The sequence below is a fragment of the Carassius auratus genome, linkage group LG37M (assembly GCF_003368295.1).
Source record: "Carassius auratus strain Wakin linkage group LG37M, ASM336829v1, whole genome shotgun sequence".
Lineage (NCBI taxonomy): Eukaryota > Metazoa > Chordata > Actinopteri > Cypriniformes > Cyprinidae > Carassius > Carassius auratus.
Window position 1 is genome coordinate 530763 of NC_039296.1, and position 24832 is coordinate 555594.

Here is a 24832-nt window from a genome sequence, read left to right on the forward strand (position 1 = left end):
CAAGTAAAGATGTGCCTCACTGTTAATGAAGGATGCTTCTGATTGTCTGTTCAGATTGATTCAGTGACACTGGGTGAGAAACAGGGACGAGAAGTCGTCAAATAAATCAGCCGGGATTAAAAACCTTCTGTTTGTGTGTCAGAACATGAGCTCGTCCTTAAAAATATCAATAAAGGAGGAAGATTTCACAATGAAATTATGGAGTTGAATATTATCACAAACGTGATTTGTTTTCCCTCTGGTGTCCTCATTTTAATCATTTTTAACCATGAGAATCTTTTGTTTTTAATGAAAAGGAATGTCTCATAAATATGTATAAATATGCCAATGAAAATAAAAGGTAGAAATAAATACATCAGAAGAGTAAGATCCAAAAATAATAAAAACAACTAATAAAAAAAAAAAAAGAGCTTATGAATGTAAAAAACAACAGAAGTGGCAGTAATATAATAATCTAGAATGCAAAACACACTTTGGGGGAAAGAAATTATTAGCAAAATATGATTTATTTACTTTTTAATACTTCATCTGCTTTGATCTTTTGAGCAGAGATTAAAAGGCTTGATCGTGCTAAAATACAGTTCAGTTCTCCAGTGATTGTGAAGAGCTGAGATTTGGTGATATTATTTTTCACATGAAGTGTAGAGCAAAAAATATATACAAAATAATTGCAAACTTATTTCTCACAGTTTGGACTTTGCCCCCACAAATTTGAGAAAATAATTAAGATAGAAAGTCAGAATTGCAGGATATAAATTCATAATTATGAGATCGAAAATCAGAGTTGCAAGATATAAACTCGGAATTGAAAGATAAAATCCCAGAATTATAAGATGGAAAATCTTGTGAGATAAAAATTCAAAATTATGAGATAGAATCAGAATATTATGGAATGAAATTATGAGGAAAAAAGTGATAACTGTGAGATAAAAAGATAATTAGCTGTTTTCACTAGTGGGAAAAAACTTATAAACTGTTAAATGTAAACTCGATTCAGAAAAAAAGGTCAAAATTCAGAGTTTATATCTTGTCATTCTGAAGATTCAGTCTGAGCTGTAAAGACACAAATACTGTTAATTTATATCCCATGATGGAAACATGCTTCCATATCACACGTAAAACCAAAAGGTTTGCACTTGCTGAATAAATTAAAGTCACGATGGTGACAGGAAGGAAGGAAAAGCTCATATAAAGCGTGACATCCTGCTGTAAGCTCATATTTACAAGAGAGTGCAGGTGATATACCTGTGTGACGCATTAATACCTGCTCTCCCACGCCACAAGTGTGCAGACAACTAAACATGTTCATGTGTCTGAACCCAGTTCATTTCTGTTTCCAGGAATCAGAACCTTGTTTCCCAGAATCTCCAGTGGTTTCGATGGAAGCTGTGGGTGTGGACGTGATGTTCCTCTTCACCAGTGCTCCAGGTTCAGGCTGATGTCGGTCACGTCCAGCAGCTCGGTGTTGAAGATGCTCGGTCCAGATGGAGGCGGGCCGCTGTGGAAGGTGTGGGAGGAGCTGGGCGGAGTTAGATCCAGCCACTCCATCGTCTCCCACGGCGACTCCCCAAAGGTCATTCCCAGGCCGCGACCCTCAGCGGTGACCTCCAGAGGAGCGTCTCCGTGATCGTAGCACAGCGTGGAGGGAGTCACGTGACTGTAGTGTCGGGGGAACTTGGGAGAAACTGTAAGGTGAGGCACAACTTTGGTTACAGGAGAGTGCTCTTCTTTGGCGTTAGCTGGCATTTCTTTAAAACGAGACAATGACAGCACAGACAGCGACTTTAATGATCACTAACAGCCGTGTTACTGGGTGAGATGCGATGATTGAGACTCACCTCCGCTCTCGATGAGGACGTCTAGAATCTCATCCATCTGCTGGCTGCGTGACATCTGCTGCAGGAACATCACAGGAGCATTACTGCTGGTCTTCATTATAAGACCCTCAAAATACACATCATTTATTTGTTTCAGATGTATTATTCAGTATATATATATAATTTTATAACATTTTATATTATTATTGTGATTATTATTATTATTTAATTTGACTGTGTGAATGTAATGTGAAACTAAAAAGAGGGTTAGCTACAGAGTCAAAAGAAACCATTTAATAATTATATATTTGTATAATGTGTAATAATATTTGATAATAATACTTTGGCTGACAGGAGTGTTCAGTAAAGCTGCAGAGACGCAGACAGAAGCTCTGAGATCCTGAGCTGTGTTACCTGTTTCACAGCATCCTCGTAACGCGGCGGACCTCTGCTGCCGGAGACTGGAGGAGCTGAGCTACAGAAGATAGAGCTGGATGTGGGAGAGTTAGGATCACCGTCCCGCAGAGAGAGACACAGAGACTCCTACAGGAGACAGAGCCACACATCACACCTGTGAGAGAGAGAGTGTGTGTGTGTGTGTGTGTGTGTGTGTGTGTGTGTGCGTGTGTGCGTGTGTGTGTGTGTGTGTGTGTGTGTGTGAAAGAGAGAGAGTGTGTGTGTGTGTGTGTGTGTGTGCTGACGTCACATGATTATTGAGCAGCACATGATTAAAGGGCTCACATGATGACAACAGCTGTTTCCCATGTGAATCTTTGTTAAAGTGTAATCATGAATCATGAAGATCATGTGACACTGAAGACTGGAGGAATGATGCTGAAAATACAGCGGAGCATCACAGAAATAAATTACACTTTAATAGAGATTCACACAGAAAACAGCTTTAACGTATAATAATATTACACTGGTTTTACTATATTTCTGATCAAATAAATGCAGCCTTGATGAGTGGAAGAGACGTAATTCAGAAATATGAAAAGTCCTAATTATTCCAAACACGTGACCATGAGTGTTCACTGACTGATGGAATCACTCTTTTAACAGAAGCCCAGTGTAACTCAGACTGATGTGAGTTTGTGTGATGAATGAGTCTGGTTTCTTGACGTACTTTCTGCTGTATGCCGGCGCTCTTGGCTTTGGTGGATCCTCTGACACTGACGTTGTTCTCTGAAGGACTCTGACAGTAAAGTGTCTGCAGGTTTCTCTGTTCGGGAGCATACGAGCAGCTCTTCTGCTGCAACGGAGACAGATTTCAGCTGTTAGTCACTGAAACAGGCACAAACATCAGCGTCCATCATGAATCTTTCACCAATACCATCGTCCAGGTACTCTTTGTATTCATGTTGGTTTCTGGGCCTGATTGATCTTATCCTTGCAAAATATAAACTATATTATCGACCAGCTCGAATCTGATAAATGTGAATGTAAGGCATAAATACATAAACAGCAGGATTTTATAAAGAAAAGTGCTAAAATATATAGATAGACTTATTACATTTTCAACCAAAAGTTACATTTAATGACTCTATAAATGTCATGTTGCGCAACTATCAAGCAAAAACTAATATTTTACTTAAATCATAAATACATGTGAAAGTACATCTATGTATTTAAACAAATTGTTTTTAATAATTTTTCAAGAATAAGTTTTTTTTTTTTTTTTTACAAATATCATAAAATATATTTTAATAAAATACATGAATAAATAAATAAAAAATATTAAATAATAAACAAACCTTGAATACTTTTGAAAGTACACATCTTCAAAATTATTTTACGTAAGTATAAGTGTAATAAAATATACTTAAATTAGACATTGTAATTTAAATAATAATACTACAATAATACACATTTATCACCAGCAATAATAATAATAATAATAATAATAATAATAATAATAATAATAATAATAATAATAATAATAATAATAATAATAATAATAATAATATAGATGTCTCAGAGAGACATTTTACAACCTGCACTGACCTTGCCTTAAAATAAATAATATAGGTATAAAGTATAAGCTTTTCCACACATTTTTCAGCTATTCTTTAAAGAAATGATTTTTCAGAGCTGTTTGTCCTGGGAGAGGTGTGTTGGAGTGGCTGTGTTTGTGTGTAAATGAACAGGTGTGTGTGTGTGCATCACCTGTGTGCTGCGCGGGGCTCTGCTTGTGTTCTGCAGCGGTGTGTGTGAGTCTCTCAGCAGGTGCGACGAGGGGCTGCTCGAGGGATTGGTGACGGGGGAGTCTTCAGGAGAACTCTGAGGGCTCAGGAACACAGACAGGCTTCCAGACGTGCAGCCGCCTTTCATCTGCTTGACAGCCAGAGGACAGCTGGACGCCTCCTGCTCCTGTTTTATGGACACGCTGTAGAACTGCTGCGTCTGCATCATATACTGTGGCGCAGCGGGACAGTCCTGCGTGTGCTTCCTCTTGTGCAGCTGCATGCGCAGCTCCTCCACCTGCATCTGCTCCTGATGCAGCTTCCACATCAGCTCCTCGATCACCTTCTGCTTCTCCACCAGCATCTTGTCCTTCTCTTTGTTCTGGCCCTCGTCTGCGCTCAGCCGGGCTGGAGGAGAGGACATGGTGACGTCGCTGAAGCTGCTGACGGAGAGCTCGGAGGAGACCGGAGAGATGGGTGGTGTGGAGCCGCTGCTGCAGTAGAAGCCAGCGCCGGGCGAGTGGAAGGATGAGAGCGATGCGGCAGGCGTCACGGGGAACACGTCTGCAGAAGATGCTGGAGAAGAGCAGCTGGAGTCTCTGAAGGGCCGCAGTCGCTCGATGAGTGCCGTCTTTGTGCCGGACACCGGCTGACCACGCATCCGCAGCTGCATCCTGAGCTCAGACACCTGCAACACACCAATCAGCTTCAGGCTTCACATATTACGTCACATGATTAACCCTGGATGTTTTCATGTCATGGATGTTTTCATGCTGCAGTGGTTCATCAACAGACAATAAAACAAAACAATTCAGCCCAAATGAGATGTGGAGAACATGCATAGAAATATATTTAACAAAAGTTAGTCGACATTAATATTAACTACAGTAACTTACTAAATAAATAATTCTACAGAAATAATTTTTGACAGGTAATGATGGTCCACACATACCTGGCTCCAAATTTAGTTTCTCTGTTTATTTTTTGTTTATATACGTGTTTCTATACGTGCACCAGAGTGAACCGCACCACCAGTAATCAGGCCGGCGGCTCCCACCGTGCAGGATAACCCTGTGCCAACGAAAGTCACCTCAAATCCCACCCGGACCTGACTGGCGGGATACATCAGGATCTGGCGGTGGGAGCCCCGGAAGTCAGCCTGAAGGGCAACGGCTGGCCATTTCGGGACTTGGTGACTTGATTTGACTTGACTTAGTTAGACCTGTAGTGTTCTGCTTCTTCTGATTTAAATCTGCACGTTTGAGATCTTTAACCCCTTCATCATCACATCATGACGGAGTCAAAGCACAGCACTGACCTTCAGGTCGTCCAGGTCTGTGGGCAGCGGTCCGGGTCTGACGGGACTCATGGACGGGTTACTGCTCTTCACTGGAGACGAGGAGCTGCTGCTGCTCTGAACACTGGACACACACACACACACACACACACACATGCTATCAGTGGACACACTTCACTGCGTTTATTTTTCCTCATGATCAGAAATCAGCTTAAATAATGAAAAGCATTAAATGCATTAAAAATTATATATATATATATATATATATCAAAGCACAGCACCGGCCTTTTGATTAATTTAATGAAGCATTGATTAATAAAGATTAATAAAAAACTGATTTTTTTTTTTTTTTTTTTTTACTGACCCCAAACTTTTGTAGTACTTTTGTAAACAGTAGTGTGTGTGTGTGTGTGTGTGTCTCTGTGTGTGCGTGTGTCTGTGTGTGTGTGTGTGTCTCTGTGTGTGTGTGTGTGTGGGTGTGTGTGTCTGTGTGTGTGTGTGTGTTGAAGGAGACACTGTGATGATGTTCTCCAGTGCTGGACTCACGTGTGTGTGGTGTTGTGTCTGAAGCTCTGCTGCAGTGGAGGTGGATGTGGATGTGGAGGTGGAGGTGGAGGTGGATGCAGGTTGTGCTGGTGTTTCTGCTGGCTGAGGATCTGTAGCTGCAGGAAGAGCTGCTGCTGCTGCAGAAGACGTGCATATGTCGAGTCCATCTGCGGCGCAGCACATCTCTCTGTCTTCTGGTCCGGTGGGATGTATTGGTGGTACTTCAGCTTCTTCACTTTAGGCTTGATGTCTTTGGGTTTCTTGTGGCGGTTCTTCTCAGACATTTTGGACGGCTTTGCACAGTAAAAGTGGAGAGAAATCAGACGAGTTCATAAAATAAGATTTATGCGAACGCCTAGATGTTAGCATTACAGTAACATATCATCATTGCTTTGTGTATGTTGATTTGAAATACACAAGAAGTTCAGTCCTACCTTGACTATTGCAGGAACAGGAATAGGTGTTTCCTGGCTGTTTGTCACATTCTCCTCCTGATTCTGAGTGCTCTGAGACCCCTGAATAACAGACAAATTAATATATTGTTATTAAATCACTAGTAATAACTGATTATTATTGCCTGTATTATCTAACATATGAAATAAAATAAAAATCGTCTCTAGGTTACGAATGTAACCCTAGTTCCTCGAGGGAACGAGACGCTGCGTCGAACACTTTGGGGAAACGCCTTTGGCAAGATCAACTCTGAATATTGTGTGCAATCTGTTCAATGGAAGAGCGTGACGTCACAGGTGAGGTGACGTAGCGACCAGGAAGCTATAAAGGCACCTGCCACGCAGCTGACTTCAGCCTCGAGTAGGGAAGCAAGCACCGGCAGGGGTGCCGGGAGTATGGCTCTGCAACGCAGTGTCTCGTTCCTTCGAGGAACTAGGGTTACATTCGTAACCTAGAGACGTTCCTCTTCAGGAACTCGAGCTGCGTCGAGCGCTTTGGGGAACGATGTGCCAACACTGCCAGACTTCCAATCCCCTGCCCAGTGTGTATCCGAAGAGCACAGCTAAGGCAAGAGGACAGAAGAGCCAGGAGCGGCTCGCATGTCAAGATTGTAGAATCTGCCAAATGTAGAGGGTGTGGACCACCCCGCAGCGTTGCAGATGTCCAAGAGGGACACACCTGCTAGAAAGGCCTTAGAGGCAGCCATACTCCGGGGAAGACCAGAGGACTCATAGGAGACGTTGATAGCCTCGACTGTCCAATGACTAAGGGTCTGCTTACAGACAGGGAAACCCTTTTTAAGAGGACTGTAGGCAAACAAGCAATTGGTCAATTTTTCTCCACAGGGCAGCTCTGTGGAAGTATGTGTCCAGCATTCGAACTGGACACATACAGTTTAGCTTCTCCTGGTCTGGCTCCCGAAAGGGAGGAGGGCAGAAGGCCTACAGTACTATGGGTTGCGGCGTAACAGAGGGAACTTTAGGAACGTAACCACCTCGAGGGTAAAAAAATGCTTTGGCCATACCAGGGGCAAAGTCTAAGTAGTTAGGGACCACCGAGAGTGCCTGAAGATCTCCAACTCTCTTTAGAGACGTAATCGCCAGTAACAGGGCAGTCTTAAGGGTCAGCTGTCTATCTGAGATATCTTGTATTGGCTCGAATGGAGCTTTACAAAGAACACCACAACCAAGTCCCAGGGGGGGAAACGGGACCGTACTGGAGGTCTCAGCCTCAGCGCACCGCGGAGGAAACGTGTAACTAGGGGGTGTCTACCCACTGACTGACCGTTGAAATGGACATGGTAAACAGCTATGGCCGCCACGTACACCTTTAAGGTGGAGTGAGTTAACCCCACAGAGAGCCTAGCTTGGAGAAACTCAAGAACTGTACCAACTGGGCAGTTAACAGGGTCAAGCTGGCGGTCTCTGCACCAAGGGGTGAAGAGCTTTCACCTCAGGGCGTACAGTTTCCTCGTAGAAGGAGCTGTGGATTGGAGGAGGGTCTCAACAACCTCAGTTGAGAGAACGGAAGCTATGAACTGTGCCCCCTATGGGGCCACACCCATAGCTTCCACAGCTCCGGGCGAGGGTGAATTATTTTGCCCTGCACCTGACAGAGTAGATCTGTCCTGATCAGAATCTCCCATGGAGAGCCGTCGAGGAGAGAGATCAGATCTGCGAACCATACTCGGCCCGGCCAGAACGGGGCTACTAGCAACAGACGGACCCCGTCCTGGCGTACTCTCGCCAGAACTCCCGGGAGCAGAGCGATGGAGGGAAAGGCGTACAGACGAAGCCTCGCCAGGTCTGTGTCATGGCATCTAGTCCCAGTGGAGCTGGGTAAACTAGAGAGAACCAGAGGGGACATTGTGATATCTCTTGAGTCGCGGGCCCGGCCCCTGTCTTGACAGCATGTCTGCTCCCACATTCAATCTCCCAGCAATATATACTGCTCTTAACGAGAGGACAGCCTCCTGACAGCTTCAGCCGATGGTTTATTACTCCTGCTGCTTGGTGCTGAAGGGCGGGGCTGCGGTGGGGGTTATATGGGAACAGATATATTTGTGCTTTTGTGATTTTAGCTCAATAATATTATTTTTAACATTATATATAATATTTATTTATTTTAATTTTAAGGGGAGTTTACTAAATGTTAATTAATAGGGCTGTGAATCTTTGGCAAGGAAGCAATTCGATTCGATTACGATTCATAGGTTTTCGATTCGATACAAGAACGATTTTTGCAAATTTAGAACAATTCAATTTGATTCGAAACACAATTCAATTCGATTCGATTCTGCATTCTTTAAGTGCATTCAGATGTCTGTTTGCTAATGAAACAAACGCTACTTTCATGCATCTGATTATCAGATAAATCTCGCGCTCTTATTTCAAGGTCGTTGTTAATGCTGTGGTTAATTTTAAAAGTTTCCTTCGTATATTTGGTTCATCTGCATTGTTTAAAAACATTTATCATTCAGTGGATCTGTGCGTATGATTTAGACACTTACATTTCTGCTCCGTCCATGCAATAAATACAGCTGTCGACGGCTCCGGTAACTCAGTCGGTAAGATGCAGAGAGCCATTGACAAACTACAGAAAAGTACAACTACTTCACGTTAGCATTACTGGCCACGAGTCCTATAGATCACACGTCAGCTGCGTCAGAGACGAACGGAGCGCGAGCGCAATCCTGAGACAGTCTCATCAGGCAGTAAACAGTGGAGCGGGTGAAGGACAGATAAGAGACACGATTCACGAACACTCTTCAAGGTCTCCGTTAATTCGTGCGTGTAGTAATTTAATGTGTATACATTTTGAAAGCATTGAATCGCTATAGAAATCGCGATTCATTCGATTCTTAGCATTTTGAATAGGTTACTGTCCAAGATCGGCGATTCACAATTCAAATATCATGTTTCAAGATCGATACATATGAATCGACAGGGTTTGTAATCGATGCATCGAGAAAACGAGTGAATCAATACACCCCTAATATAAACTGTTTGCTGCAGAGTGAGAACTTATGACAATTGATATATTTTCAGAAATTATTAAAGACTACATTTAGTAAAAGTTCAAATTTAATTGATTTGATTAAGTTGATTTGAAGTGTCAGTCATTATTATTGTAGTCAAATCTGGACACAAAGAAAGCATTTTGTTACTCATGCTAGCTGCAGCGTGATCAGTCACACTAAAGTCATCAGAATAAATATTGGCTCAGTGTGACCAGGACAATATTTTGGAACATAGAACTGAGTGTTACATACCATGAACAGAGATGTTCTGTGGTCGAGAGGTGCTTCCTATTTGAAAAAATCTGCATTGCAATCAACCACCGGTAAATTTATATTCGAGTAGGTTTACTGGCATGATAAAAAGACTTGCTGTTCTTTTGAACTTTCTATTAAACTGTGAATCCTGAAAATTGATAATAATCAGAAATGTTTCTTGAGCAGTAAATCATCATATTATTCTGATTTCTGAAGATCATGTGACACTGAAGACTGGAGGAATGATGCTGAAAATACAGCGGAGCATCACAGAAATACATTACACTTTAACACAGATTCACACAGAAAAAAAAAAATCTTTCACAATATTATTTTATTTAAATTGTTTTCTGACATGTTGGTGTTTGATCTTTGACATATTAATGTCAGATAAGTTGCACTGAGTAAATACATTTGGATAAAACAAAAACTTTGCCCGTCTTTATTTCAGACTGTAAAGCAACAAAATGTGATTATTTTAAAGGCTGTGGTTCTTTTCTCTACCCACTGTACCTACATATATATATATATATATATATATATATATATATATATATATATATATATATATATATATATATAAACATTGAGTCATTAATTGAATCTGTTTGCAATGTCCTGAACATCTCTTTGCTGTCTTGTGTGGGTGACTCACGTGATCAGTGTTGGTGAGTGTGGGTGAGCTGGAGCTGCTCTTGTTCTCTGTAAGTGCTTCAGCTGAACACTGTGACTCTTCACTGTGCGGCTGATCTGGAGACAGACTCTCACTGCTGCTGTCCTCATCAAACACGTACGAGTCCTCCTGCTGCGACAGCTTCCCATGGTTCACTGCGGAGATATGAGAGGAGAGATGCAGACTCAGTCAGATAAACTCACATAGAAGATCAGTCCAACAGCCAAACAAAGAAAGACGAGAAAAACAAATGTTCAGAGAGCAGCAAACGTGAAGGAGACTGATTACCAGTGTTTGACAGAATTACAGCCTCTGCACAGCTTGAGTAAATATCTGACTGAGAGTCCGTTTGCGTCTTTGTGCATGTGTGTGTATGTGAGTGAACGCGTGCAAGAAAACCGAAGCATGTGCCGGTCCTGAACACTTGTCAACACTTGGGATGCAGTGACAGGAACACAGCTCACACGAGGGGTCAGTGTGAGTCTATGTATGTCTCTCAGTTAGGCACATGGGCACATACAAACTCTCTCTAATGTGTTAGGGTTAGGGGTCAAACTCTCTAACTACTAGGCCACGACTTGCCCTACTTCCTCTTACTCTATCTTAGATCATCTGAGACAGTGTTTTTAAAGAAAATGCCTTCTCTTTATTCTTATACAGTGGGGAAAATAAGTATTTAGTCAGCCACCAATTGTGCAAGTTCTCCCATTTAAAAAGATGTGAGAGGCCTGTAATATTCATCATAGGTACACTTCAACTATGAGAGACAAAATGTAAAAAGAAAATTCAGAAAATCACATTGTAGGATATTTAATGAATTTATTTGCAAATTATGGTGAAAAATAAATATTTGGTCACCTACAAACAATCAAGATTTCCGGCTCTCACAGACCTGTAACAAGTTCTTTAAGAGGCTCCTCTGTCCTCCACTTGTTATCAGTTTAAAAGACACCTGTCCACAACCTCAAACAGTCACACTCCAAACTCCACTATGTCCGAGACCAAAGAGCTGTCAATGGACACCAGAACCAAAATTGTAGACCTGCACCAGGCTGGGAAGACTGAATCTGCAATAGGCAAGCAGCTTGGTGTGAAGAAATCAACTGTGGGAGCAATTAATAGGAAATGGAAGACAAACAAGACCAAAGACCAATGATAATCTCCCTCGATCTGGGGCTCCACACAGGATCTCACCCCGTGGGGTCAAAATGACCACAAGAACGTTGAGCAAAAATCTCAGAACCACACAGGGGGACCTAGTGATTGACCCACAGAGAGCTGGGACCAAAGTACGCCGCCAGGGACTCAAATCCTGCAGTGCCAGACATGTGCCCCTGCTTAAGCCAGTACATGTCTGAAGTTTGCTAGAGAGCATTTGGATGATCCAGAAGAAGATTGGGACAATGTCATATGGTCAGATGAAACTCAACTTGTTGTGTTTGGAGGAGAAAGAATGCTGAGTTGTATCCAAAGAACACCATACCTACTGTGAAGCATGAAGGTGGATACATCATGCTTTGGGGCTGTTTTCTGCAAAGGGACCTGGACGACTGATCCGGGTAAAGGAAAGAATTAATGGGGCCATGTATCATGAGATTTTGAGTGGAAACCTCCTTCCATCAGCAAGGGCCATGAAGATTAAACATGGCTAAGTCTTTCAGCATGACAATGATCCAAAACACACCGCCTTGGATAACGGAGAAGTGGCTTCGTAAGAAGCGTTTGAAGGTCCTGGAGTGGGCACACACACACGGAGTGGACGGAGAAGAGGAAGAGCTGTATTTGTGTTCGACATGTCGTTTAAAACGCTGTTATTTTCATCTCGGAGTCCAATCATCTTTGTTTGGCCTTCCCAGGGACGCTGTACTTGGAGATTAATGGTTACAATTTATGTTTAACTCTGTTCCCGAAAATTATAATCCACATGTAAAACTATGTGCAGCACATTTTGCTGAGGACAGCTTCCTCAATCTCAATCAGTTTAATGCTGGATTCACACAAAGATTATTCTTGAAAGATGGAGCAGTTCCCTCTTTGTCTGGAGAAGGTGTTGTTTATGGACCAAAACCGGTAAGTGTATTTTATTATTTAAGTTAGTAAAACTTGCGTTTAACAGTTTCTGTAACTTACTACACAAAGGGCAACACTGTTTAGCTTTGTTAACTAGATGTTAGGGCTGTGCAAAAATAACGAATGTGAATTCCATGCGCATCTCATTAGTAAAAACGCTCCTGTGATTATAAGTGCATCTCCAGCACATGCTCCTGCACACTTGCTTCTCAAAACTAGTCCAATCACGTTTCCAGGAGGGCAGCGCGCGCTCAGCTGCTGTCGAATCACAACACAGGAACCGCTGGCCCAATCAGAACTCGCTACATATTTCTGAAGGAGGGGCTTTATAGAACAAGGAAGTCACCAGCTTGTTTTTATGACAGTGAAAACAGCGGTATACAGATAGGCGAATTGTTTGAAAAATACTGTGTTTTTACACGCGAAACATGAACACGTTATATTGCACACTGTAAACACAATCAAAGCTTCAAAAAAGCATGAAAAACGGGGCCTTTAAATGGGAGAACTTGCACAATTGGTGGCGGACTAAATACTTATTTTCCCCACTGTTTATACGCACACACATATGCAGGGGGTATGGCTTATCTAAATGAGATGTAAATGAGCCCCATTGTCACTCGCAGCAGTGAGGACTGCAAATCTTCAGAGGCTATTTCTGCTTTTTCAGCTTTTTTGAGTGCCTACCTTCAAATGGCCACAACTTCTCCAAATATTATCAGATTTCTATGTGTTACACATCGTTGGAAAGCTTGGAGACTACACTTTCAGAATCTGTGAATAACTCAAAATGCCCCAGAACCGACTTGTGTCCCTACTTTCCGTGATTGGTCACAATTATTATTATTTCTAAGTGAACAAATGATGTCCCAGTGTTTTCACTCATGATCACTGGCAGTATGTAATCAGTAAATAAGAGTGGCACTGCTCCCCAAATGAAACACAAGAGCTAATCATTCTCAGTGACGTGCAAAGCATTCTGGGAAGGGACGTGGCAGCTTTGTCTGCTTTTTTTTTTTTTTGGTTGAACGGAGCCGCATAAATCATGCAGAGTCAAAACACAGAATGATAGGGACATTCGTTTGATCTCCAGTGAAAAGGGTGGCTCTAAATACAGCTGCTGTTTGTCTCAATAAAACCAGCAGAGGTCATATAAGCCATCGCCCCCAGCCTCACATCCAGCCGTCGCCTCGGGGAGCACAGACATGTTTACTTTCAGCAGGATCTGAGCGCACAGCATGCTAGTAAACACAGCGCAGGCCGACGGCCTCCTAAATCAAGCTGTGTTTGATGAGCCAAGGGCCGGGAGGAATCTTACTCAGCATCACTAGTGAGGAATTCACTCGTGCAAAGAAGAAGAGGCAACAGGAAGTCTAACTCAGGAGTTAGTGAAGCAACTACACTGCACAAAAATAATAATAATAATAATTTTGTCTTGCTTTCCCATACAAATATGTAAACATTCGTACGTCAATATACATTTAATGTCCTAAAAAATTAGGTCTTGTTTTATGAAAAAATGTAACAAAATTAAAAAAATATAATCTTGTTTTTTTCTTTGAACTAAATTTATCCATTCCTCCTAAATTTTTTGGCAAAAACCCAATCAATTGTGACTTAATTAAGACTTCATATTTTAAGTAAACGTTAAATGTTGATTTAAAGGGACAGTTCACCCAAAAATATAAATTCTGTCATCATGTCATTCCAAACTGCACAAGAAAATACTTTGAAGAATGTCGGGAACCAAATAATTGCCAATATTATGGGAAAGAATGGAAACTAGCAGTTGACGGTAGCCATTGACTTCTGTAGAATGGAGAAAAATATATATATAAGTCAATGGCTACTGTCAACCGTTAGGTTCCTTTTGTTTTTTTGCACTATGGAAGTTATTTACCATTTGGATCCATGTCAATGTTTGATTACCCACATTCTTTAATATATTTTATTTTGTGTTCAACAGAAAAAAAAAAAAAAAAAAATTCCTAGAAGGAATATACACACAAAATTCAGTCATGAGTAAATAATGACAGAATTTTCATTTTTAGGTGAACTATGCCTTTAAGACTGTAAGATGTTTGTATGGAAATCAAGACACAGATGCTGAGGAAGAACATCATTTTACAGCGTTGAAGCTGTCAGTGAAAACCATGAAAGATATGAGTTGTGCTCCAATATCTTTAATAGCCGCTTCTTTAGAGTGTTTTACAGGAAAATACTATTCAATCCACTGTGTCACTTGTGATTTCTTTGGTATTATTTGTGAAATTTACCAGCTGAGTGAAAGTGAGTGAAAATATTTTCTACATCATTATTACTTCTTCTTTTTTTTTTTTTTTTTTTTTTTTTTTGTCCGTGTACTGATATTTGTTGTTGTTGTTATTTTCAAAGCTCTTACCTTGTAGAATATGCATGTTGACAAGCTCAGATTTCTCTGGTCGACTTCTGATTTTGTGTTTTAAATCATCTCCAGTCTGCAACATCAAATATTATAAAACATTTAATAAAATGATCTGAGTTTCACAGTACTTCTCTAGAGCTGCTTTTATAGCTCAACTGAAGTTCAGAATGATCATCTAACCTTTGCTACTCGCATAAAGTAAATAAATAAATAATCAAAATTGATAATTTAATAACAGTCTTCAGCAATCCTCTGCAGTTTTTTGAACTATACATTGTTATGTTGCATTTAAAATTATTTTAGGTTTCTGATTTAATTAAATGAATTTAAACAGCAAAAGAAATACACTTATTGAACTGAATAGAGCCAGCACTGAATTGTCTGGAGCTGAATAACGACTGTGGTCTTCTACAGAGTTGCTTTACAGATGAAGCTGAACTGCTCTCATGTTTGAAGTTTGCATCTGATTCTGTTATAATCGCTGGGAAGCTGCTTTCAAACAATCTCTATTTTATAAAGTGCTGTAGAAATAAATGTGAACTGGTTTGATCTAGATAAATAGTAACTAGAAAATGAACTAGTACTGATGATTGTCGTGAGGCAGTCGTGCCGCGTGACTTTGTTTGTGAAGGACTCTTTGCGATATGGTTGTTTGTTCTTCTAACCTTGGATCGCTCCAGACTTTTCCTCTGTTCATGGAGCGCAGCCGGACTCTTCAAGGCTGGGAAAACAAACGAGAAACAGAGCAAAAGTGATTGTTTATCAATGAGTTGTCCATAAATCATCTCTGCCAGCGTCTGCTCCGGCCTGTGTTTCTCTAGTCCTGAATCTTCTGACTGATCCAGACAAACGCTTTCGTTTTAGATCTGCTTTTATGGTTGCTCTGCTTTTTAAACCATAAACATTAAACTAAAAAACTGCATAATTCCAGCCTTTGTAATGTAAGGTGCATTATGATTGGTGAGAGATATCGTGTGTGAGAGCTGGAGGGGCTCGTCAGGAGATACCACTATACATTAATAAAACAAACACTAGTCGAGTCGAGGAGAAAACGTGACATGCGTTTCTAAACCACATGCATTTACACCAGTATCTATTTAAATGCTTAAAAAAACTGTTTATCTGAGTTTGCCGACCTGTTGTCTGCCATAGAAAGATAAAGAGCCAATGAAAGTCTTTTTTAGGAGCTCGGTCACAGATCTGTGTGCTTTATCTCCAGCAGACCTGCTGAAATCCCCAGACTCCAGCGGCTGATTCAACACCTAATCACTGATCTGACTCTATCTGATCACACATGTTGGCATATTCATGACACCGAAGCGGTAAGGTGTGTTTCAGCAGCTGTTTCTCTCTGTGTTAAAGAATTAAGCATGATCTTGCTCTGCTTTGACTCAGTGGTCCTTTATTCAAAAATACATTTAAAAATGCAATTCACACATGCAATGTCTTGAAAGCTGCTCTTCTGTGATCTCGTCTGTGTGTGTGTGTATAAACTAGACTCTTTATCTTCTATGTGAATGTTAACAGGTGTTGAGTGGTTGACTGTAGTGCTGATCCTCCGCTCACAAGCGCTTCAGTCATGTGTCAGATACCCACAATGCTGTGTGATGTAGTGTTACTCACGAGGCGTGATGCCCTGCTCTCGCGTCCTCCTCTGATGGAGTCTCAGCTGCAGGACTGTGGGTGAGGAGCACAAATCACATTAACATCAGACATCAGGAGGACCACACACTGAAGGAACACTTGTTTAAGAGCTGTGTTTATCATAGACCTGCATCCTGTTTTAACGAATATTTGTGGGTCTTTTGCTTCATGTTGTCTTTGTTTTGGGTGGTGTGTCTCTCATCACAGCAATCTACGCCATCACTGCACGAGTGTGTGAGTATGAACGTCTGTGCGTGATCTACTGTAAGTAAAACTAGGCTTCGCTTCTTTATAAACAATCATTTAAATCAGTAAGTTCTGATCCACATTTAGTTTGCCTGTGTCAAACAGATGTTGTTAGAAGCAGTAGTGCTGAGGATGTTTCAGTCTCTTTCTGTTAAAACATTGATTCTTTTATAAATGAAACCAGTAGTGAGTCATTGAATCAGTTCCTCAAGCCATTTGTTCAACACATTGATTATTGATAATTCAGGAATGAATCAGGAAAGTGTCTTTATAAAATCTCTCACTGAAGTTGTTTGAACAAAGCACTGATTCATTCATGTCTTTAAGAGTGAGTCACTGAATCGTTCACTCGAGCGATTCATTTAACGATGGCGTGTGTTGTTAGGAAATGTGTTGTTTGTGTTTTCAGGCTCACGTAGAACTATTTTCATTGGAGGAGGAAAAATAAACAAAGTAAATGGCATTGTGTCTAAAAAATGTAAATTACTCTATGTTTATTGAACTGTATATCAGCAATTTCACACTCACAGTCAGAGAAAAATAGCATTCATGCTCATGAGTTATTGTTTAGATACACACCCGAAACACCAGCATTGGTTAATGTGTGCAACAGCTCTTGTACTTGTCAGTGTTCATCTGATCATCCATTCGTTCTTCCATTTATCATTGCAATCAGTCAACCAGCTGCATAACTGTGGGTCAACACAAAAGCAGGCAGACTGACTGATGGCCGTGTGCTCGTAGCACTGAGATCTGCATACATCTGCTTTTGTTTAGGTCACTCAACCTGTGCTACTGTGTCCAGTGCCAGCAACTTTCATGCAGTGCAAGACAGAGAAACCGGATGATGTCGGGATCTGTCATACCGACACGAGCTCGCACGCAGGAACAACACTGGCGGCTCTCGCACGATTGCTGATATCGGCCCATGATTGCCCTCAATAAGAATTTTCACAGCTCTCCAGACACACTGGATCACATAACCCCCAACAATCAAGACCAGATGAATGGACTCAACAGCACAAAATAGCTCCAGCTGATGTCTTCAAGGCACATACCTACAAAAAACTACTTGTTCCCTGTATAATTTGTCCTAATGAGGGCAATTATGCATTAATTATGCAAATGCACTCTGCACATGCTACGTTAGAATATCCCCATTTAAACTGGAGTATAAATAAGCATGCACACTTTGTCTTGTTAGTGTTGCTTAAGTCTATTACACTAGAATGTCGTGAGCACTATCAGAGGCGCTGCATGACAAACGCCCAGAGCTCTGTAAAAAGCGAGGCTGTAATCTTGACATGACACAGACAGCTGTGACACACCAGCATTCAGACACACTCTCAAGCAGAACTTCGTTCACACATGAAGAACTTTATATACACTTAATATATACAACCAAAAATATCATCACTGCAATAGACCCCCGTCGTGGGAGCTGTATTTTTACGAGAATCAACACTGAATAGTTGTGTGTTCATCAGGAAAACCAGTTTGATTGGTTCTTTAATTTCAGCTCTACTGAAGTAAACTGAAGCACTCAGAGACAGTCTAAAGAACAGTCTTCAGGATAGTGAAGCAAATAATACAGAAAATACATTTACTTAAATTTTATTTAGGACTATACAGCTTGAAATGGCAGCATCAGTCACATTCATTGTTCAGACCCTTTCTAACACGAGTCGAGTAACCAATTAATGCTCAGATTTACTAATTGTTTGCAATTTCAAATATTCTAGTTCTAGCATTTTTCTCAATGTATATCTTTATAGAAGCACTCATAGTAAACTATGGAAAGACAACAGAGAGCTTTACTTATCATTTACAATAAATTGCCAGGTTCATGCACACTTTGTATCTTGGTCATATTAAGCATCTATTGTCACCCAAAAACACTGTCTCGTGAGCTTCAACAGGTTAAACATGTCTGTAACCCTTTTTAAGAGCCGGATGTCAACATTTCAGACCGTGACCTCGGATGCATGAGTGTAGAAAGATTTTAAATGGGTTCTGTAATCTCATGCCACCCATGTCCTGTTAAAGAACCTCAATGAGCCAAACACGTCCAGAGGGAGTGCACTGTATGATCCCTATCAGAACACACACACACACACACTCACACACACGCACACACACGCACACACACACACACACACACACTCTCTCACACACACACACACACACACCGCATCAGAACGCTAATGTGTGCTGCTCAAAACATCATGCCACTGTGTGGAGCAGCTTAATGTCTCCACTTCCCTTGAGCACAGGGTCATTTCTCTTTGCTGAAGGAAGAGCTCAATTTTGTCTGTAAGTTTGAGCGGTAAACCATTACTGTGCCAAACCAGAACACTGCTGTGAAATCAAATTCAGAGTCTGAGCGGAAAGTTTGTCTGCCTAGCCATGAATCCCTCCAGATGCAAAGAAGATCTTCAGAGACTCTGACATTTATTCAATATAATTGTGTTTATTCAGTAACGCTTTCATCAGAAAGGTGGCAGCATTGTTCACAGTGCACTGAATGACTCCACGAGATAAACACAGATGAACAGAGACGGAGAGAAAGAGTTTGAAAGAAACAGAAAGAGTGGAAAACAGAACAACTGTGAATTTATTAAAATCCAGATGCAGGAGTTTATGCTTTTACTGAATGATTTTATTTATTGTTTTCCAGTACAAACATCTAAACATGATTTAAACAGCATACATTTACTCAAGAAGCAAAAATGACCGAAAAACATATAAAAATTAGATGAGTTTATACCAAAAACAAGAAAGAAATATCTGCAAATTGGGCCAAAAAATACACCTAAATCAAACTAAAACATTTTTCTGAACCAGTTGAGATATTTATTTTTTCTTATTTTAAGCATAAACTCACTTTATTCTTATACATTTGTTAATATCTTAACATCATCAAGTAAATGTATGTAAGAACGTTTAAACAATCGTACTGGAAAACAAGATTAAATACTAAATACATTATTTCTTGCACAGGTTAAGTGACACCTGATGACCTTTGACCCCTGTATAAAAGCACTCGAGGCTTTTGAAGGCAGTGCAGCTACAAGCGTATGCAGCGACCAACAGGTACAAAACCAAAAATAGCTTCCAAATTAATTTCAGAGTAAAGTGTTTGTGAAACACATGCACAAATTGTGTGACATTCGTTGTGATTGTTAGAACTCATCATGCATCTGTAAATAATCAGCGCTTCGGAATGAGTTTCTGTTGGAGGCGAAGCCAAAATCTCACCTGATTTAAACTTGCTGCGAATCAGAACAGAACGCTCAGATCCCAGTAGAGTCATTGTGTTCCAGTGTCAAACACTTCAGCCTCTCGTAGCACACACTATCCACACGCTCAAGCACTTGGGTCCCATGCAGAATGATCCTCTGCTCCATGAGAGAGAAACTGATACACACCGCTGCTGGGAGGGTCTTAAAGCAGAGGAGGCTCCACTGAGTCCCACCTCCTTCAGCTCACACACACACACACACACACACACACTCACACACACACTCACACAGACACACACTCACACACACACTCACACAGACACACTTTGAAAAATGGGGACATGGGTTATGTCCTCATAAGTCACCCTCTCCTTGTAATACCTGTGTCATACCCATGTCATTATACACACACACACACACACACAAACACTCTCAACACATGCAAACACACACAAACACACACACACACACACACACACACTCAACACACACACACGCACGCACACTCACGCACACACATGCACACACACACACACACACACAGACACACTCAACACATACACACACACAGACACACACACAGACACACACACACACACACACACGCACACACACACTCAACACATACACACACACAGACACACACACACACACGCACACACACACACACACACACACACACACACACACACACACACTCAGATAAACATGTAGTTGTATGATCTTCATTTGAAGAGTGGGAGAATTTAAAACTTATACATATGATCTGTTGAGTGTGGTAATGTGTTGCCAGTCACTCATCATCTCGTCTGCTGTGTTGGATTCTCCAGGCCTTCCTCCGGCTCACACAAGCTGTCAAAACACCAGACAAGCCTTCGCTGCGTCTCCAGCCGCATTAAACTAGTGCTGGCACTGAAGCGCTGCTCTTGGACAGGCTTTTTGTGCAATTAGCTGTACAACATCCAGGTGCATTGTGTGGTTTGAGTAGGGCTTAAAAATCTATTAAATCTATTTAATCAAAAGTGTACAAATATGGAATTAAAAATAGAAGCTGAGCCCCAGGTCTTTCGTGGTAGTGCCCGTTCGTTCTCCTTATTTACTGAGTAAAGCCTTCATCTGCTGCTAATCTGACAGAGGACTACATCACGCACTGAATGAGGCTCTCACTTTCACAAATGACAACTAATGGAGACTTTGCTTGCTCTTTTATGTGTCTGCTCTGAAAAAAAAAAAAAAAAAAACATTCATCACAATGTAAAGTATAAATTTCAATTTCAATTCCAATTTCAATTACAAGAGAAAAATCACTGTGATATTTAAAGGCACATTGTGAAGTTTAAAGTCATAATATTACTATACTATGGTAAGAAATATTCACCTCGAAAAATAAAGCCAAATGTGGAGTTGGAACTGTGAGAAATAGAGTTAAAATATAGAGTTACAGGAAGATATTATGTCACAATTACAAGAAACAAAGTTGTAACTACAAGAGATAAAGTAAAATTCTTAGATATAAATATACAATGACAAAAGAAAAGTCACTTTGTGAGGTTTAAAGACAATTGTACGGTATAAAATCATTATTACAAGAATTCTTGACAACTGCAAAAATGAAGTTGCAATTGTGTGGTCATATGTGATTTATTTTTTTCCCTTTCTCTTAGGAGTGTTACAAGCTCTTGGTGCATAAAGAAGATCTGTAAAGTTGCAAAGACTAAAGTCTCAAATCCAAAGAGATATTCTTTATCAAATTTAAGAGTCAAACTCATTCTCCTAAAATGGCTCATTCTAACATTTCCCCACATCTTAACATCACAATGTGGGAAGATTTCCATAACGCAAACCAAATATTAATATAAAGAAAGAAGACGAGAACTTTTATTCTCACTGTTGAGTCGGCACCATGTTGTGAAGAAGCTGTGTGTTTCATTGTGAAAGCGAAACTTCTTTTTTTGGTCTTCCAAAAGAGGACACAACTAGAAATCAGTGGTTAAGTTAAGTGGAATTTCAACACTGTTCCAGAACAGTCCAACACAAATATTCTGATGTGTGTTGAACATTTTATGGAGGAACTGTGAGAATAGCCTGCAATGCTGGGCTGTTCCAACTTTGTAAATGCAGTCTGGTGCTTCTGACTCACAGCCTGTAAGTACGTTTACATATTAAAATAATTTGCCACTGATGATTCAAACATTAGTTTTGAGCAGTGTAGAGTAGGCTTGTTATTTGTAGTTTTTTCAGATCACAAATGCAGACATGGTTTTATGTTTACCCTGCAATGCACCGTGTAAAAATACAGTCATCAGTACTGATACAGTACAATCAGTAACTGTGTCCTCACTGGTTTCAACAAGTGCCTCGTTTGTAATGGGTTTTATTGGTTTTGTCTGGTTGTGCTGGGAGACCACATCACACTAGGTTAAGGGGTGTAAAATTCTGTCACATGCTTGAGGTATTCAGCCAATCACAATGCACTGGACAGCTGGCCAATCAGAGCACACCTCGCTTTCCAGAACGATGAGCTTTGTAAAAATTTAGAGTGTTTCAGAAGGCGGGTCATAGAGGAGAAATAATGATGTACAGTATGTGGAAAATTATGTTTTTTGAACCTTGAACCACACAAACATATTGCATTGCACCAAAAACACAAAATAATGTTCTTTTAAGCAAGATCTTATGAACACTTTGAAAGAAAGTTGATTTGCAAGTTATAAGGTTGCTTCATGTGAATATAAAGTGAAAACTCTTTTACTCACTCTGTGAGAATAGACTTAAAGAACTGAGAAATATAAATAGAGTTGATAATATAATATATGATAAATATATGACATGATAAATAAATATACAACAACACTATTGGGAGAATTTTTGACAATTACAAAAATAACGTTATAACTATGCGACATAAGATTAAACTATAAGGTATACAATTGTTAATATCTTAAAATCATCAAGTAAATGTATGTAAGAACGTTTAAACAAACATACTGGAAAACAAGATGGAAATACTAAATAAAAATATTTTTTGCACAGGTTAAGTGACACCTGATGACCTTTGACCCCTGTATCAAAGCACTTGAGGCTTTTGAAGGCAGTGTAGCTACAAGCGTATGCAGCGACTACAGGTACAAAACCAAAAATAGCTTCCAAATTAATTTCAGAGTAAAGTGTTTGTGAAACACATGCACAAATTGTGTGACATTCGTTGTGATTGTTAGAACTCATCATGAATCGGTAAATAATCAGCGCTTATAAAATAGAATTTTTCATGATTGTGAAAATATAAAAGATACTGTATACAATTACAGTGAAATATAAAGTCACAATTACAAGAAACAAAGTCGTTATGAATTTTGATAATTCAAGTTTGTCACGGTTGGTAAAACCGTCGTCTCTGTTTATATGTGGGTGGAGTTTTGTGTGTCTCTCGTCTTATCAGCCACAGCTGCCACTCATTACCTGCTCCCTATTTATTGCCCTGTCTTTCGTTTTGTGTTTGTCAGATCATTGTTTGAAGCTCTGTTTCTGCCTGTTATTCACTACGCAGGATCATTGCACTTCTGGAAATATAGAATTGGGTTTGTAAGACATATAAAGAGATATAGAGAACTATAAAGCCACAGAAACACTTAAAATATGTCATAATTGCAAGGTATAGTCACGTTTATATAAAAATAACATTACAAATGGATTTTGGGAGAACCATCTAAGATGAAACTGAAACACAACTGAGATCTCTGTAAGAAACTAACATCATTTCCAGATCTGGACCTCCTCCTGTCCAGAGACCCTTGTCTTCAAGCACTTTAGCTGGATATTAAGCAAAGCAAAGGGATTAAACTTGCTAATGGCACCAGAATTGGTCCAGTTCCTCTGCCACGCGTAGTGAAGCGTGCTGCATTATACAAGCCAGCTCAAATATTTACATTAGTACATCTTGAGTTGTTAACCGGCAATTTTTCTTTGGAAGAGCATCTGGCTGCACAGGTTTCCCCATGACTGAGGTTTGGACGTCTTAATTAGCAGGTGAAAGTACTTAAAGCCAGGGTGCGACCCAGAGATTGACAGTGAACACAGAGCATCCCTGCGAATTCCAGCGAGGGTCACTGAGCCCCGTCCTAATCCTCCCTGTAATTGGGCTCTGAGTCTGCAGCGTGACATCTTACATCTGACACTTCCGGCTCATGAATGTGACTGTATGCAGCAACACACACACACACACACGTGCCGTAACAGGACGTCCGTCTGAACATGAGCTTTTCTTCACTGGATCCTGCATTACAAACCATATTGGATTCATCAGAATCATTATCTTTCAGCATGTTTATTGGCATCCTGAACAGAGGTTTCTTGTGAGAAGAAAATCACAAAACATTCTACACAGGACCTAATATAAATGATCTCCTAGTCTTTGTATAATTTAATGTGTTTAGAAGTCAAAAACATCATTCATCAGTTTCCAGTGAAAACATTTCTACACTTTGAATGAATGCATATCTCTTTTGGGTCTTTTTGGAGAACATTTAAAGTGCAATAAAAAAAAAAAACTGAAATCAAATTCAAATTACAGTGAAGGTTTTTGTCAGCAGTTAGTCTGTGCTTTGAGTAATACACACGTCTAGGGACCTATTTGTGTCATTTATTATTCATGTCTTTTAACTGCTGCTGTCTTTCCCTATCCAAGGAACTGTCAGATTTTGAGAATTATGAAATACTTTCTTAAACAACATTTTACAATAATATAATAATATATAATTTGCTCCTTCTAAAGTCTATCTGTGAGGGAACGTCTGGCTCTCGGCTGTGTCTCAGACGAGGGTCTCACACGCAGACAGACAGGGTCCCAGCTGGAGCCAGCGAGCCCAGAGCAGGGGGAGAACGAACAGAGGACAGGACACAGACAGGCTCATGGGCTCAGAAAAAACATGATAGAAAATGGACATACAGTGGGGTTCAAAAGCCTGGGATGACACTGAAAAATTC

At 40.4% G+C, this 24832-nt stretch overlaps 1 protein-coding gene across 1 annotated transcript; it reads right to left on the reverse strand.

Moving 5' to 3' along the window:
* Window positions 1-1147: 1147 nt before the first annotated feature.
* Window positions 1148-19946, reverse strand: LOC113068194 (myocardin). Its single transcript, XM_026240859.1, has 13 exons — window positions 19866-19946; window positions 16337-16394; window positions 15383-15578; window positions 14715-14790; window positions 10226-10398; window positions 6278-6358; window positions 5844-6136; window positions 5319-5454; window positions 3984-4688; window positions 2944-3069; window positions 2232-2360; window positions 1839-1896; window positions 1148-1748 (listed from the first exon to the last, which is right to left on the reverse strand). The coding sequence occupies exons 1-13, from the start codon at window positions 19918-19920 to the stop codon at window positions 1414-1416; spliced, it is 2421 nt and encodes an 806-aa protein (XP_026096644.1). The 5' UTR covers window positions 19921-19946; the 3' UTR covers window positions 1148-1413.
* Between the last annotated feature and the right edge of the window lie 4886 nt (window positions 19947-24832).

What these genes read in the sequence shown, in the direction of transcription:
- LOC113068194 (XM_026240859.1), bottom strand. Translation starts at nt 19,920, where the DNA reads ATGACTCTACTGGGATCTGAGCGTTCTGTTCTGATTCGCAGCAAGTTT. An exon ending in TCGCAGCAAGTTTAAATCAG is followed by an intron (nt 16,395 to 19,865) that starts GTGAGATTTTGG and finishes CCTCACCCACAG; the next exon opens with TCCTGCAGCTGAGACTCCAT. An exon ending in GCGCCGGCATACAGCAGAAA is followed by an intron (nt 2,361 to 2,943) that starts GTACGTCAAGAA and finishes TGTCTCCTGTAG; the next exon opens with GAGTCTCTGTGTCTCTCTCT.